Source organism: Rattus norvegicus, chromosome 9 (genome assembly GCF_021556685.1).
Source record: "Rattus norvegicus strain SHRSP/BbbUtx chromosome 9, alternate assembly SHRSP_T2T, whole genome shotgun sequence".
Taxonomy (NCBI): Eukaryota; Metazoa; Chordata; class Mammalia; order Rodentia; family Muridae; genus Rattus; species Rattus norvegicus.
Genome location: NC_141542.1, coordinates 22,945,458 through 22,963,660, shown reverse-complemented (window position 1 = coordinate 22,963,660; position 18,203 = coordinate 22,945,458). Strand labels below are relative to the sequence as shown.

At 41.9% G+C, this 18,203-nt stretch overlaps 2 protein-coding genes across 2 annotated transcripts in view; both read left to right on the top strand.

Annotated features, from left to right (window-relative positions):
* LOC148003521 (uncharacterized) overlaps positions 1-18,203 on the top strand; it is a 73,516-nt gene that overhangs the window by 49,575 nt on the left and 5,738 nt on the right. Inside the window, exons 3-4 of the mRNA XM_087567921.1 lie at positions 16,529-16,688; positions 18,011-18,142. Of these exons, the coding sequence (XP_087424047.1) occupies positions 16,529-16,688; positions 18,011-18,142 (292 nt within the window). The remainder of the gene's footprint in view (positions 1-16,528; positions 16,689-18,010; positions 18,143-18,203) is intronic.
* Positions 15,627-18,203, top strand: part of Spetex2gl1 (Spetex-2G protein like 1) — a 92,937-nt gene continuing 90,360 nt past the window's right edge. The window contains 1 exon segment of the mRNA NM_001433367.1: positions 15,627-15,800. Within this exon segment, the coding sequence (NP_001420296.1) occupies positions 15,671-15,800 (130 nt within the window). The 5' untranslated portion in view covers positions 15,627-15,670.

The window sequence follows — 18,203 nt, the reverse complement described above, 5'->3', positions numbered from 1 at the left end:
AAAAGACACAAAACTTTTAGATTTATAATAAGCCTTAAAGTATTAGAGCTGGGCAGACATCAACCCTCTGTGCTATTTTTTCTGCTTCCCTGTCCATAACCCCGAGGTACTGCTTGCCATGCTCTGCCTGGGCCACTCCTGTTCTGAGAGGCTGGCCCTCATGGCAATACACTCACGATCTACCTACCCTATGGGGTGGTGTCTTTTTCCTTCTCCTCCCATGTCCTTTCCCTCTCCTCGTGGACCCTGCCTGAGCCCCCAAGCCCAGGGAAACTTTGCTCTGTCCCCTCTCTTCTGCACAGCCCTTGTTGTAAGGATTTTATTAACCAATCAGGGATAACATAGGAGGCAAAAAAAAAAAAATCTGGTATACATGAGGATCTCCTTGTCTTGGAGCAACCAGGCGTTAGGGTACAGAATTTAGCATTTGAATATACAGCAGCACAGACCAACCCATTATATGCCGATCTACTTTGTAGTTGGACTCAAAGCTTGGCTCTCACACCCGTTAGATGTTCAACCCTGGAGAAGTTATTTTACCTTTGTGTGACTCAATTCCCTTATCTGCACAGTGAGGATGATAACGAGTGTTTAATTCACAGAGTTGTCTTTGGGGCTGATGAGTCAATATAGTTAGTAGTTAAGTAGTGGCTATCATTGCCAACGTTTTCCCAAGTCACTTCTAGGAGGTCAACTGACTCCTAGGTGAGTCTTTGGTTACACTGCTTCAGTTTTCGGTGGCTACACTGTCCAAATGGCATCCACTGGTCACACAAGGCTATTTGAGATGAACTGAACTTAGAACTAAAATCAGCATCTTTAGTCACATCAGGCAAACCCGGAGGCAAACAGCCAGCCAGAATCCATAGCCAGAAACACTGCAGATATAGAATATTTCTATCATCTACAAATTTCTCATGGACAGCAGTGGTCTAGGTTCTTGGTGTCTGGTTTTTCCTTCAGGGAGAATTACTTGCTGTACTAATATCCAACGGTTTATTTTTAAAGCAACGTTACCAAAATATGACTTACTCACCCCCAAATTAATCCAGTTCAAGTCTACAATGCAATGGTTCCCCATAAATCTACCCGAGTTCGTCGCTAGACCACGGAACAAAAGAACAAGAGTGTATGCAGTTATGTAAAATGGTATGCAACAGTATTGACCACTGCATAATTATACTGCACTACTTTTGAATTCTTCAAAATTCAGGCCTTTTCTTGATAGTTGTACAAAAATACATTATCCTAGAGTTGAGAAAATATTATACAGAATTTCATCTGGACTTTATATTTCATTGAGACTTTAATATTTTTGCATCTTTTGCCAGTATCTTTAGATTCTTTGTAAGAGTTTATTTTGTGGATTTTTTTGCCGATCTGGTCACTATTTGATGCCATTTCAATGTTCTCAGGATTTTGATGAAAATAATACTACAATGATAAAGTGATACTCATTTTCTTGAGCCATCTACATATGTATATACACACATATGAGAAGTTATGTATACATATTTCTATGCTATACTGTGTAGAATACAATTCTATTATACGTCAACATATACATTTTGCTCAATATGATTTCTGTGAATGTTATCAGTCATGGGGAAATAATAAGAGCCTGAATAAACATGGACAATATTTGCAGAATGCACATAAAATTGAAGATGGTATATAAGCAAAAGTGTGAAGTATATCACTTAGAGCTTTCATAACGAATGCACTTTAAAATTTTTAATAGATTAAAAAAATTTAAATCATCTTTACCCAGTTTCATTTTTTTTTCACAATGTATCTCCTGGATGATTTGAATTATATATGCTGCTCAAGATCCTTTAAACAACAGTAACCTAATGCCTTACATGTGTTTCTGATATTTCTATTCACTTGATCACTGTTCAATAATTGTACCAAGTTGATAGCTGTAATCTTTTATCACTTTAAGAATGTAAATTTCATGTGTGTGCATATACTTTTGATCCTAACTCTTTGGAGGCATAGGCAGGTGCATCTCTTTTTTGAGTCAACCTGGTCTACATAGGAAAACCCTATCTTAAAAAAATCAATCAATGAATAAGCAAATAAAAAAAGAATTTAAAACACTTGAAATTAATATGAACACAACCACATCTTTAATAACAATTGATTTTTTTATTGCAGATAATTCATATAATCCAAAATGTTATATAGTGTCATATGGGAACTCAATTTCATCGTAAAATAAACCTGCTTTTCTCTTTTCATTGATTGCTCTTAGTTAACATTTTCATACGCATATATAATTTATTCTGATTATTCTCTCCACCACATCGTCCCATTCCCTCCCCTGTGACTTAAACATATACAGTCTTCTAAATTTAGGTTTCCGATGTCTGATTTCTCTTTTATTTATTATACATTCCTTTACTTTTCCATCTATAGTTTATGATATCTTAATAAGAAACCCATTCTGTCATTAGCACTCTCTGTGCTTGATAGGAGACATTCACATTCTTCAGTAGCTTGTCATCAGTGCAAGAAATGATGTCGAGGTCTCTCTCTCTCTCTCTCTCTCTCTCTCTCTCTCTCTCTCTCTCTCTCTGTCTCTCTCTGGCGCTGGCTCTCTGTCTCTGTCTCCCTCTCCGTCTTTCTCTGTCTCTCTGTCTCTCTCTCCATCCCCTCCCCATTTGTTTTGTTTTCTAATACAAGGTCTCACACTTTAGTCTAGCCTTGAACTCAAGGCAATCCACGTACCTCAGCCTTGTGAGTTTTGGGATTTCAGGCATACACCATCCTGCCCAGTGAATTTTGTGACTCTCGTACATCCCTTTACCATTTCTGAATTATTTTTAATATTACTGTGACCCTTTTCTAGCTTCTAGATGTAGATAAATTAACTGATTAGAAGGTTTTATTTTTAAAGATTTATTTATTTATGTACATGAGCACTCTGTTTGCGAGTGTGCCTGCATGTCAGAAGAGAACTTCAGACAGAAGAGGGCATTGGATCCCACTACAGATAGTTGTCGGTCACCATGTAGTTGCTGGGAATTGAACTTGGGAGCAATGGAGAAGCAGCGCTCTTAACCACCAAGCCATCTCTCCAGCCTGATAAAAAAGATTATAAATTTCATTCTTTTCGTGTTTGTTTGCATCTTTCTTCTTGAGAACACTGTGATGGAATGTCCAAATGGTAATTAGTGGCGGTTGGTAGAAGGAGCCATATGTGTGATGCTGCCATATGTGTGAGGGGCTGGCAACAAGGTGCAGACCCAAGACCATGGCCCTGAGCACCTAGGCTCGCCTGCTGGATGTGGGCTCTCAGGATGCCTTCAGGTGAGGACAGCAGGTGGTGGCTTGCGCCCTGCTGAGCCGGCCTAGGAGAGTGGCAACCACAATCGCCTGGCCCAAGCCTCAAGCCTGGGGCACCTGGAAGCTCCAGAGGTGATGGCCACAGTTAGGTCACGCTGGGCCTGGGGCCCGCAGAAGCCGCCCTGCACATCCTCAGAGCCTTGAGAGGGGACTGACCCGCCTGGACGGAGCCCGGAGCTCCACACCACAGGCCTCCTGGTGTAGGGCCTCGCCCTGTTGTCTGCCCCACGGAGTGGGCACACGTGTCCTTCCCACCCCGCAGCTCGGCCGCGCCCGAGCCGGGCCTCGGGGCACGCGGAGCTCGTGGGTGAGCGCGGGGCCTGAGGGGACCGGGCGCGCGCGTTATATTTGGCGCCGGCAGCAGCGCGTGTGCCTGGGCGAGTTTTCCATCAGCAGGTGCCGGCAGCCTGGGCGCCTCAGCCCAAGCTGACTCCTCTCTCTCCCTCTCCGACCCCAGCAGGGCCCAGAGGTGATTCTGCCTGCACGATGTCCTCCTTCCTGGAGACCAGCTCTTCGCAGGCGCCACGTCGCGAACAAAAAGAGAAAGAAAAAAAGAAAAGAAAAGCAGAAGAAGAGACCAGGGACTGGGACCTTAGCGGCGTTGGGGGTCAGCTCGGCCTGGGGCAGGCGCGCTGTGATAGGGTCGGGGTTTCCAACAGAGACTGCAGACTCGCAGTGTCCAGGGAAGAAGCCCAGACCAGCCCTGCCAGGGGACCTCGAGGCCTGGCGCTTGCCCGGACCCCTAGCCGGACCTCGGTCTGGTCCCCAGGGACAGCAAGCAGCAAGCAGGGCGGGCTGCACCACCAGAGCAGCAGAATCAAGGTAGGTAGGAGACCCGCGTCCCTCCTTGGCTGGTTCTGGCTCTGCCCCCCCCCCCGCCCCCCTTCCCCCTGTCCTGGGAAAGCTGTGGCAGAAGGAGGCAATGCAAAGTGAGCCCATTGGGTAGGGGAAGGGAGGGTTCAGGGATGTATGGAGAGCTGAAGTAGGGATTGGGAAGCCCATGGCATTGGGAAAGAGTGGAGAGGTAATCTGGACTAACATCAGGCAATGAATGTATTATTTAATAGATTTCTTCTGATCTACTTTGAAATTGGTTGCCCCTTGCAAGAGATTGTATTTGGAGGATGTAAAATACCCTCCTTCAATTACTCGGAGAAAGGGAACATAAACAGAGATTTCCTCTTTTTTAGCCTCCAAAGCTCTGAGAGATTACAGTTCTGCATAATTTAATTCTTTCCTACCTGCTATGAGCAGGCCTCCAGATCAGCAAGTTCCTTTGGAATGGTTTTGCTTGTTTTTGTTTATTTTCCATGGTGCTGATTAGAAAGCCATGAATTGTTTTGTGAATTTTAAATTTCAAGAGGTGGCACCCAGAGTTGATGGTGGTTTCCTTCACTCATTGTAGTGTAGTTGCAGCATAAAAAAAAAATACTTCTTGTGACAAAAAGTAGAAAAAGAAAGTTGATGAGCTAAGAAAAGTAGAGCCTTGAGCCAGATCAACATTTGGCTTCCTCAAAAATGGAGCAAGCATGGAATGTGGCTTTTTCAGAATCGAGGGGGTTTTTAGGATTGGGCAGTGAATGCTGTCTGGGGCTAACCCGTCCCTTTTGTGGCTGACAACCCTTAGGAGACAGGTCAGAATGTGCCAACAGCACAGAGTGGGCACTGGTGGTGTTTGAACTCAGAAGTGCTCAGGAACTGTGAAAGTTTCTCTGTTATCACCCTGGAGCCATCTGGTGAAATAGACCACTGTGATGCTGTGTAAGAGGCTATTGTGAGGGCTGCAGAGATGGCTCAGTGGGTAAGAACACCAAGTGTTCTTCCAGAGGTCCTAAGTTCAAATGCCAGCAACCACATGATGGCTCACAACCATCTGTAATGAGTACTGATGCCCTCTTCTGGTGTGTCTGAAGACAGCTGCATTGTCTGACATATAAATAAATAAATCTTACAAAAGATTGTCATCTACTGCAGTTTCTATGTGGACAGGGCACAGTTGAAGGGATTAAAGATCAAGTACATTGCCTGTCTTTAAAGATCAAGTGTATCATCTAACTTTTAAACCAAGAAATGTAGTGTCTTTTTTGCTGCTTGTGTAGCTTTTAGTGATGTATCTTTTCTCCTAGTACGTCATTTGTTTCCATAATAGTTGTTTTCAAGTATATATGATTATCGCTCCTATTTGCAGAGCTATTCAATATTTTCATTGGTTAAATATTTGTGGTGAATTTACATTGTGATATCAGTAAAATGCTATGTGAATATTTTAGAGAATATACCGGTTTGGGTAATTTTAATAACCTTTGCCCTCAAGTGGTGGCCTGTTTTCACATTGAAAAGACTGGAATTCATTACCATCCATAAATGGATTGATAGGGAAGCACAATGGACAGCAACAGTGTTGTTCCCTTTGACAGTTGTGGGAGCCAAGAAAGAAGTGTGACTTGCTTTTTGTGATTTACCAAATCAAGACTCAGTATCATTACTATAGAAGCCCATGGAAAAAATGATGAAGTTTTCAGAAATCACCAGTTGAAGAAATGGTGGTGGTTTTGCTTATATTGAATTCTGAGTTTCAAAGTTATGTTTCATTTTTCTTTATTCCTTAATGAGGCTTTTTATTAAGTTTTTTATTCACCATTACACACTTAGATGCACAGTGCTAGGATCGTAGTCGGTGCTCATTAAATCACTGATCATTGGGGAGGAGGAATGATAAGAAAGTATGTATTTTCTGTAAGTTCTGTTAGTTTTGGGAACAGGTGGTTTTAGGTTTACCATCATACTTTGGTATCTTGTCCCACATAAGACAAGTTGACAGAACCCCCTTTCTGGCCATTATGTTCAACTTATTTTTCTCTTAATCATTCTTGAAAATCATGGAAGTAGTGTGGAAAATAGATTGTACCTGCAGTATAGCAAAAAAGCCCAGGCTAGATAGGAAGCAGTTATGTTTCTCCATGAGCTGATGTCTTAAAACATCTAGATTTTAGGAATTTGGTGTTGTGTTTTCAAACATACATCTTACAGCATACAAATAACATCGTGATAGAATAAAGGAATCTTTTGATTTAGCACCAAATTCCCTAAAGCAATGACTACTGCACAGCTCTCTTGGCCATATGAATAGCCGAAATTATATTTTACTCTTTTAAAGAAATAATGAGACCCGGGGATCCCGGCCCGCAGCAGGTCTCTGCTCCCAGACCCGGTGAGAGAGAGACCCAACCGCCTGGTCAGGTGGGCACTCCTGAGGCTGCAGAGCAGAAGAGACCACCAACACTGCTCACCCCTGCCCACATCCCTGGCCCAAGAGGAAACTGTATAAGGCCTCTGGGCTCCCGTGGGGGAGGGCCCAGGAGCGGCAGGACCCCTGCCAGAGACACCGCCGGAACCTGAAAGAAACAGACCGGATAAACAGTTCTCTGCACCCAAATCCCGTGGGAGGGAGAGCTAAACCTTCAGAGAGGCAGACAAGCCTGGGAAACCAGAAGAGACTGCTCCCTGCACACACATCTCGGACGCCAGAGGAAAAAGCCAAAGACCATCTGGAACCCTGGTGCACTGAAGCTCCCGGAAGGGGCGCCACAGGTCTTCCTGGTTGCTGCCGCTGCAGAGAGCCCCTGGGCAGCACCCCACGAGCGAACTTGAGCCTTGGGACCACAGGTAAGACCAAATTTTCTGCTGCAAGAAAGCTGCCTGGTGAACTCAAGACACAGGCCCACAGGAACAGCTGAAGACCTGTAGAGAGGAAAAGCTACACGCCCGAAAGCAGAACACTCTGTCCCCATAACTGACTGAAAGAGAGGAAAACAGGTCTACAGCACTCCTGACACACAGGCTTATAGGACAGTCTAGCCACTGTCAGAAATAGCAGAACAAAGTAACACTAGAGATAATCTGATGGCGAGAGGCAAGCGCAGGAACCCAAGCAACAGAAACCAAGACTACATGGCATCATCGGAGCCCAATTCTCCCACCAAAGCAAACACGGAATATCCAAACACACCAGAAAAGCAAGATCTAGTTTCAAAATCATATTTGATCATGATGCTGGAGGACTTCAAGAAAGACATGAAGAACTCCCTTAGAGAACAAGTAGAAGCCTACAGAGAGGAATCGCAAAAATGCCTGAAAGAATCGCAAAAATCCCTGAAAGAATTCCAGGAAAAAATAAATAAACAAGTAGAAGCCCATAGAGAGGAGACACAAAAATCCCTGAAAGAATTCCAGGAAAACACAATCAAACAGTTGAAGGAATTAAAAATGGAAATAGAAGCAATCAAGAAAGAACACATGGAAACAACCCTGGATATAGAAAACCAAAAGAAGAGACAAGGAGCTGTAGATACAAGCTTCACCAACAGAATACAAGAGATGGAAGAGAGAATCTCAGGAGCAGAAGATTCCATAGAAATCATTGACTCAACTGTCAAAGATAATGTAAAGCTGAAAAAGCTACTGGTCCAAAACATACAGGAAATCCAGGACTCAATGAGAAGATCAAACCTAAGGATAATAGGTATAGAAGAGAGTGAAGACTCCCAGCTCAAAGGACCAGTAAATATCTTCAACAAAATCATAGAAGAAAACTTCCCTAACCTAAAAAAAGAGATACCCATAGACATACAAGAAGCCTACAGAACTCCAAATAGATTGGACCAGAGAAGAAACACCTCCCGTCACATAATTGTCAAAACACCAAACGCACAAAATAAAGAAAGAATATTAAAAGCAGTAAGGGAAAAAGGTCAAGTAACATATAAAGGGAGACCTATCAGAATCACACCAGACTTCTCGCCAGAAACTATGAAGGCCAGAAGATCCTGGACAGATGTCATACAGACCCTAAGAGAACACAAATGCCAGCCCAGGTTACTGTATCCTGCAAAACTCTCAATTAACATAGATGGAGAAACCAAGATATTCCATGACAAAACCAAATTTACACAATATCTTTCCACAAATCCAGCACTACAAAGTATAATAAATGGTAAAGCCCAACATAAGGAGGCAAGCTATACCCGAGAAGAAGCAAGAAACTAATCGTCTTGGCAACAAAACAAAGAGAATGAAAGCACACAAACATAACCTCACATCCAAATATGAATATAAAGGGAAACAATAATCACTATTCCTTAATATCTCTCAATATCAATGGCCTCAACTCCCCAATAAAAAGACATAGATTAACAAGCTGGATACGCAACGAGGACCCTGCATTCTGCTGCCTACAGGAAACACACCTCAGAGACAAAGACAAACACTACCTCAGAGTGAAAGGCTGGAAAACAACTTTCCAAGCAAATGGTCAGAAGAAGCAAGCTGGAGTAGACATTCTAATATCAAATAAAATCAATTTCCAACTAAAAGTCATCAAAAAAGATAAGGAAGGACACTTCATATTCATCAAAGGAAAAATCCACCAAGATGAACTCTCAATCCTAAATATCTATGCCCCAAATACAAGGGCACCTACATACGTAAAAGAAACCTTACTAAAGCTCAAAACACACATTGCACCTCACACAATAATAGTGGGAGATTTCAACACCCCACTCTCATCAATGGACAGATCATGGAAACAGAAATTAAACAGTGATGTCGACAGACTAAGAGAAGTCATGAGCCAAATGGACTTAACGGATATTTATAGAACATTCTATCCTAAAGCAAAAGGATATACCTTCTTCTCAGCTCCTCATGGTACTTTCTCCAAAATTGACCATATAATTGGTCAAAAAACGGGCCCCAACAGGTACAGAAAGATAGAAATAATCCCATGCGTGCTATCGGACCACCACGGCCTAAAACTGGTCTTCAATAACAATAAGGGAAGAATGCCCCCATATACGTGGAAATTGAACAATGCTCTACTCAATGATAACCTGGTCAAGGAAGAAATAAAGAAAGAAATTAAAAACTTTTTAGAATTTAATGAAAATGAAGATACAACATACTCAAACTTATGGGACACAATGAAAGCTGTGCTAAGAGGAAAACTCATAGCGCTGAGTGCCTGCAGAAAGAAACAGGAAAGAGCATATGTCAGCAGCTTGACAGCACACCTAAAAGCTCTAGAACAAAAAGAAGCAAATACACCCAGGAGGAGCAGAAGGCAGGAAATAATCAAACTCAGAGCTGAAATCAACCAAGTAGAAACAAAAAGGACCATAGAAAGAATCAACAGAACCAAAAGTTGGTTCTTTGAGAAAATCAACAAGATAGATAAACCCTTAGCCAGACTAACGAGAGGACACAGAGAGTGTGTCCAAATCAACAAAATCAGAAATGAAAAGGGAGACATAACTACAGATTCAGAGGAAATTCAATAAATCATCAGATCTTACTATAAAAACCTATATTCAACAAAATTTGAAAATCTTCAGGAAATGGACAATTTCCTAGACAGATACCAGGTATCGAATTTAAATCAGGAACAGATAAACCAATTAAACAACCCCATAACTCCTAAGGAAATAGAAGCAGTCCTTAAAGGTCTCCCAACCAAAAAGAGCCCAGGTCCAGACGGGTTTAGTGCAGAATTCTATCAAACCTTCATAGAAGACCTCATACCAATATTATCCAAACTATTCCACAAAATTGAAACAGATGGAGCACTACCGAATTCCTTCTACGAAGCCACAATTACTCTTATACCTAAACCACACAAAGACACAACAAAGAAAGAGAACTTCAGACCAATTTCCCTTATGAATATCGACGCAAAAATACTCAATAAAATTCTGGCAAACCGAATTCAAGAGCACATCAAAACAATCATCCACCATGTTCAAGTAGGCTTCATCCCAGGCATGCAGGGATGGTTTAATATACGGAAAACCATCAACGTGATCCATTATATAAACAAACTGAAAGAACAGAACCACATGATCATTTCATTAGATGCTGAGAAAGCATTTGACAAAATTCAACACCCCTTCATGATAAAAGTCCTGGAAAGAATAGGAATTCAAGGCCCATACCTAAACATAGTAAAAGCCATATACAGCAAACCAGTTGCTAACATTAAACTAAATGGAGAGAAACTTGAAGCAATCCCACTAAAATCAGGGACTAGACAAGGCTGCCCACTCTCTCCCTACTTATTCAATACAGTTCTTGAAGTTCTAGCCAGAGCAATCAGACAACAAAAGGAGATCAAGGGGATACAGATCGGAAAAGAAGAGATCAAAATATCACTATTTGCAGATGACATGATAGTATATTTAAGTGATCCCAAAAGTTCCACCAGAGAACTACTAAAGCTGATAAACAACTTCAGCAAAGTGGCTGGGTATAAAATTAACTCAAATAAGTCAGTTGCCTTCCTCTATACAAAAGAGAAACAAGCCGAGGAAGAAATCAGGGAAACGACACCCCTCATAATAGACCCAAATAATATAAAGTACCTCGGTGTGACTTTAACCAAGCAAGTAAAAGATCTGTACAATAAGAACTTCAAGACACTGAGGAAAGAAATTGAAGAAGACCTCAGAAGATGGAAAGATCTCCCATGCTCATGGATTGGCAGGATTAATATAGTAAAAATGGCCATTTTACCAAAAGCAATCTACAGATTCAATGCAATCCCCATCAAAATACCAATCCAATTCTTCAAAGAGTTAGACAGAACAATTTGCAAATTCATCTGGAATAACAAAAAACCCAGGATAGCTAAAGCTATCCTCAACAATAAAAGGACTTCAGGGGGAATCACTATCCCTGAACTCAAGCAGTATTACAGAGCAATAGTGATAAAAACTGCATGGTATTGGTACAGAGACAGACAGATAGACCAATGGAATAGAATTGAAGACCCAGAAATGAACCCACACACCTATGGTCACTTGATTTTTGACAAAGGAGCCAAAACCATCCAATGGAAAAAAGATAGCATTTTCAGCAAATGGTGCTGGTTCACTGGAGGTCAACATGTAGAAGAATGCAGATCGATCCATGCTTATCACCCTGTACAAAGCTTAAGTCCAAGTGGATCAAGGACCTCCACATCAAAGCAGACACACTCAAACTAATAGAAGAAAAACTAGGGAAGCATCTGGAACACATGGGCACTGGAAAAAATTTCCTGAACAAAACACCAATGGCTTATGCTCTAAGATCAAGAATCGACAAATGGGATCTCATAAAACTGCAAAGCTTCTGTAAGGCAAAGGACACTATGGTTAGGACAAAACGGCAACCAACAGATTGGGAAAAGATCTTTACCAATCCTACAACAGATAGAGGCCTTATATCCAAAATATACAAAGAACTCAAGAAGTTAGACCGCAGAGAAACAAATAACCCTATTAAAAAATGGGGTTCAGAGCTAAACAAAGAATTCACAGCTGAGGAATGCCGAATGGCTGAGAAACACTTAAAGAAATGTTCAACATCTTTAGTCATAAGGGAAAAGCAAATCAAAATAACCCCGAGATTCCACCTCACACCAGTGAGAATGGCTAAGATCAAAAACTCAGGTGACAGCAGATGCTGGCGAGGATGTGGAGAAAGAGGAACACTCCCCCATTGTTGGTGGGATTGCAGACTGGTAAAAGCATCCTGCTGACTAATAGATATGACAAACCTGTGACCTTTCTGAAAACCTGTCAACATCAGCCGATTCCCTGACCACATGAATATTGTGTCCTTGGCGTGGGTAAATGTTTCTTACTTCTCTCCTCTCTCGGTTACCCATTTTATGGTACAAATTCAGCCTTGGGGAAAAATAAAATTGTCGCCTTGATCAGACACTTGTCGTGGAGTCCTTCTTCGAGTCTCTTATCCCCCATTCTCTTCCAGGTACTCAGCACCCCTCGTTGACAGTATGTACTCATTGATAAGTGGATATTGACCAAAACTTCGAATTACCCAAGATGCAATCTACAGATCTCAGGAAACTCCAGAAGAAGGATGACCAAAGTGCAGATGCTCCCACTCCTTCTTAAAATGGGGAACAAAAATATCCATAGGAGGGGATATGGAGGCCAAATCTAAAGCAGAGACTGAAGGAACAGCCATTCAGAGTCTGCCCCACATGTGGCCCATATATATATATACAGCCACCAAAACTAGGTAAGATTGATGAAGCTAAAAAGTGCTTACTGAAAGGGACCGGATATACATCTCCCCTGAGAGACACATCCAGAGCATGTCAAATAAAGAGGTCAGTGCTGGCAGTAAACTGCTGAACTGAGAACAGGACGCCCTTTATGGGAATTAGAGGAAGGATTCAAAGAGCTGAAGGGCTTGCAACCCCATAAGAACAGCAATGCCATCCAAATAAACCACTAGCAAAAGATTATACATGGACTGACCCAGGTGTCCAACTGCATTTGTAGGAGAGAATATCCTTGTTGGGGCACCTGTGGAAGGGGAAGCCCTTGTTCTTAACAAGGTTGGACCCTCAGTGCAGGGGAATGTCCGGGAAGGGGTTTCTAAGTGGCGTGGATTGGGGGACCATACATATGGGAGAGGGCACGGCAGGGGGGCTTATGGACCAAAAGCTGGGAAAAGGAATAACATTTGAATAAAACATATATACCTATTTAAAAAACTGAAATTTAAAAAAATGATACTAATACCAAAAATAATCCAAAAAATGTGAATAAGAAAGAAATTTTATGTTTTGGAATCAGATGAATGCCAGGTATTTGAAAAACTGTATGACCATGGTAAACACTTTAATATACTTGAGAAATTTTTTACATGTTAATAAACTGCATCTTTTTTTTAAATAGTGAATGGAAATCCAGTCCCTTCCTGGGTGTGAGGCTAGGTATCCAGATGTAGTGGAATTCATTATTTGTTGGTCCTGAATCTTTGAGTCTGCTTGTAACACAGCTTATGCCAAGGAAACTAGGCCAAGGTGATATCTAAGCCATTGACCAAACTATCTGGACTAACAATCACAGGTGAAATTCCACCTTGTAAATGGGAGGAGAGGAATAAAAGATACCTTTAAGGATTTAAAAAAGATGAAATGTACCCAAAAAAAATCCAATAAAAAAGTTTAAAATAAAAATAACTTAGGAAATACAAAATACTGGGGTGCCATTCCACAATCATGATGTGTTTCTTCTGTGATAGCTTACAGGTTAATTTACTTCTCTATGACTGTTCTCTTATTTCAAAGTAAGTAATGTATCATCAGTGGAGTGGATGGTGAGAACAAAAGCTTTGCCTAACTTGAATAATCGATCCCTCCCGAGTATGTGCTTAACATTCTAAGCACAGGGAAATTTCCTGAGGGGATTAAAGAACAAAATCCAAACATAAAACAGGAACAACAACGATGTAAAAACATTCTGCACTCTGGGTATGAAGGCATGTTGCAACTTTAATCAGCTTTGTAGGTATTTCTAATAAACACACAAGAAACAAAAATCCTATCACAGTCCTAGCAGTTGCATCCAACAAGGGAGAGCTGTGAGGTAGTGCGTGCTGCTTCTTTCCCCAGATACCCCTGGGCCTCAGGCCTGCACCCAGTGAGCTGGACCAAAGAGCAGCCAGGTTGAAATTCCTGCTGCCATGGCAGGATTCTGCAGGAACATTTCCCTTTGACAACAAGGAACCTGTGTGGAGGAGACCTCTTGGTGAGTCGTCAAGGACTCTATGTGTCCTATTCTACAGGGAGAAGCCCTTCCAGGTCTTTGGCAAGGCCAGCCAGTTGTATGGGGAAGTCTCTGGTCCTGTGGCAGAGGGCGAGGAATCGCAGAAAGAATGGCAGCTCCACTGAGAGCAAAGGCTACCCCTTCTAGGCCTATGACCTCCTAATTAATTTATCTTTTCACCCGATGCCCTATTCACATTTTCTTACTATCATACAACTGTGATCTTGATGAGCAGCTGGGCTCTTGTTTTCTTAATCATTTCTTTGTTGTCACAGACGTTTTTAACTTACTCCAGCCCCTGAGACTTATTCATACCTTCTGTATGCAGTAGGACCCTTGGTGGGCCTGTCATCTCAAAAATAGAAGGTTCAGTAATCCAAAAGATTGGACTCCAGTTTACCTCAGGCCAGGAAAGGAGTCAGCCACCATTAGTAAAAGAGCAAGGGAAAAATTACATAGGAAAAACAAGTGGCTTAATCAGAAGAAAAGATCCTCAACCTCTAAGGCCCGCACATCTGCACCCCTCTCTTCTGAGCTTTGTATAGTCATGTTGTACAACTCCAGATGGGAGTAAAAGGCAGAGTTCTTCCAGGACAAGTCAGACATGATTTTCACTCTTACATCTCTGAGGTGGGGTGGCATTATAGCACACATTCATGTTGAATTATTATAACACCTATGATAAGAAGACAGAATCCATATATCACAATGCCAAATGGACTCCCTCCTTAACGTATGGACCCATTAAAATTGAGGTTCAACCTGAACTCAGGCCATTCCACTCCCTTCCCATCCTCCTGATTCTTATGTTTGCTACAAGTAAAAGATCATGGTGCAGTCTCCAATATTCTCATGCCTAGACTTGACTATTCAGGAAGAATGATAATAGAGAAGGGATGGCTATGTGGTTACAATGTAGTAACACAAGGTCCTGGTTGACATTTGCTCACTGATGTCCAATTTAATTTTCTTTTATATTTCAGAAAGGGAGGATGTCCTACATAATATATAAAACGGAGAGAAATTTATTATTTTATATATGCCCTGTAGTTGATCCCTATGTTCCCAAGTAAAAGGAGTTTTTATTGCAAAAAAATAGGATTATAGACCATTGATTTTGTGAAATACATGGATATGTAAATGGAAAGAATGTCGACTTTCAAGGACTGCAATGTAAGCAAATATTTCCAGGTTTTATACACTCAGAGGTATAGAAGAAATATATTGGCCTCCACAAAAAGTGAAAAGCTTAGAAATCGAAAGACATGTCACATGCATTGTCTCGAGTAGTAGATTTACTTTTAAGAAAAATCTCCCTCCTCCTTGGTCCCTAGAGATTTGGGTGCTAAGAAAAATCTGTTCTCCAATTCAGGGTTGTAAGCAACCCTCCGCAGCAAAAGCATTGTTGACTTCTAATGAAGCAGAGAGACATATCTAGCTTTGAAATAGAGGTTGCCAAATGGTATTCCCAGTGACACATGGGAGACTGGAGGAAAGGGTCCCCACAAAAATTCATCAGTGTGGGGAAAGCTGGTTAGCAGGTAGGCCATAGAATTTTCCAGTGACATCACCAGTAAGCCGTTCACTGGACACTCTCTTGTATCTAAGAGATCCCTAGAATCTTCTGTGATGTCACCAGTGTTGTGGTAACACCAACTACCTTTGGGATATTACTTCAGTTCCCTTTGGGTTCACAAGCAGGCATGTTTCGCCAACTGCTCAGGCTATTTTGGAAGGAAAGTGTTGATCAAGGAGAGACCGCACCAGGTCAGAGGGAAGCTGACCCCCTCTCTAGTGAAACAGGAAGGAGGAAATCATTCTGGAGAAGGCTTGGTGAGTCCAGGGCAGAGTTGGGGAACATCCTCAAGGAGGTAGGTTTGAGATGTGCCTTCTAAGACTAGGCCTTACAAGCAGGAGAGTTGGGATTTTTCAAAGGCAAACCAAGAGTCAGGAGTTCCTGATCTTTAATTTGAGAGAAAGCCATAAAGTTGTAAGACTTCAGTGTCTATTCTTGAAGCTTTTTAACTATGAGTGTCAATGATTGGCAGGAGGAGGCACTGTGAGATTAACAATGTGACCATCCATGGTTGGGAGTTGAAGCACTTCATCCTCTAGATTACTGTAGGTTACATAAGTCTCTGATGGCGAGAACAAGGAAGGATGCACCCCTAGTCATGAATTGAGTTCTCAGACACTTTGGGCTGGACCAAACTTGGTTAGAGTTTGATGGTGCTAAGCATTATGAAGTCATTATGAACTCCAGGATTATCTGCACCACATCTGATATGAGATAACAATGTCGCAGTTGTTTATGTCTCAGTCAGATTATAACTTTCAGTGCCTGGGATTGTGTAATAGTGAGTGTGGCACGTGTATGGCATTAGAGGTTGGGAAGAGGGACATAGCTTAAGAATCAACCTTTAAGAAAGCTTTTCTGCTCTTTCAGGGATTCACCCAGTCTCTACCATTTCCCCTTCCTCAACCTCCTTTTCGGATTCAGAATGATCTATTCTGCCCATTGGTTCAAATATGGAAATTCACTTGGGTTTATCTGTCTACAGGTTTTGGTAGGAAGACATCATCCCAAAATGTCATCAGTAAGCAAGAGGAGTGTCTAAAGGAACTGGAGGAACTCAAATTTGAAATCCAGAAGTGTCAATTCGAGAGGGATGAACTTTATCAAATCCTGGATCTTTATATCTATGATGAGTGGGACCACAGGTAGTCATTATGCCCAGTAACTTGTTCACTGTCTTGCGCTCTCTCTCTACTACCTCAAGATTTACTCATAGCACGAGAAAGTTTCACCTCTCATCCTGGATTTTAAGGAGATTTGGCAGGCATTAGCTTGTGAGATAAGCTAGGTGCTGTGTGTTTAGGGTCAACCTCTTTTGTACTTGACCCCGAGCCTCTAGGATTAGCATTGGTTCTGTCAACAGCTAGAAGGACCTGGTCACACTTGCTGCAACTGTGTGTGTGAATGAAATGCCTGCACGTCATCACTCTTTCCTCTGAATTTGTTCATTATACACTGATTCTACGGCACCTCCATGCATGTAGTTGGCATTCTAAATGTGTTTGGACATGGGTTGGTGTGTGTGTATGTGGAAGTATATGTGGTGTTTTACTCAGGATCAGGAGGTCTGGGACCTTTGATGGGGTCTGAGGATTTGTTTGATCAACACTTTGCAGGTCATGATAGTGATGAGTACGTGGAGGCCCACACTGATCAAAAGAGCTCTTTGCTCCTTCTGTATACCTTGGTGGCAAAGGACTCTCCCAAGGGGAGGAGGTGCTATAAATCCTCTTCCCTGTCAAACTTAGTTATGCCCTCTGGGAATTCATGTAAGGATAGAAACCAAGGATTGAGTATACCTGCTTTCAAAACAAGAGAAATGTCATCACAGCTTTTTCTTGGGCCCAAAGCTGTGGCACAGACTGGAGGAATCTTCTTCCTGAAGTAGTCAATTCCATCATGCTCACCTGGCCAGCTCTTGAAGGTCAGGTCCCTCCAACTGGTACCGTGGCTCTGTTGTCCTGTGCCCAGTATAATAAACTTAACCAGTACAAATACTTTGAAGGAGCAAGTATGTGGTACATACTGAGTTTAAGTAATAGAGAGAACAGTCTGATTTTACGTAATTTGTTTCACCTGCTTTGATCTTTAGTTTTTTATTTTTTTAACTATCCAGGGATTGTTTATTGTGACCTAGAAATGGTCACTGTGGTCTTGACAGTTGTTATTCCCAAACAGGCAGCTCTCAGGCTCTGCCCCCTCCTATATAGTGAGTCTTTGCAGAACCATATCTCTCAGGATTCCAAGGAGTCCTTATTTCAAAACAAGTGTTTGCTTATTTACATAGAAATATTTTCTGTGGATTGAGTCTCACTGTTGGGTTTTGGTCTGGTTTTTGACTTTGCCATTTTCTTCCCTTCTTCCATTCCTTGAATTTGAAATTTTTTATTATATATTTTTATTTACGTTTCACCTAATTCTGAAATCGTGAGTTCAAAACATTATTTGTTCCTTTGGCCTAACCCAGGCTGCATGTGGAATTGCCAGTCCTTCAATCCGAACATGAGATGAGAATGATGGCTATGCAAATGATGACCAACTCAATAAGTGATGCCATGGAGAGGTACAAGGAGCTCATACAAGTGAACAGTTCCTACCGGTGAGTCGCTGACAGAGATGAGAACCCAGCACTAGGCTGGGAGTGCTTCTGTCCTGTATGA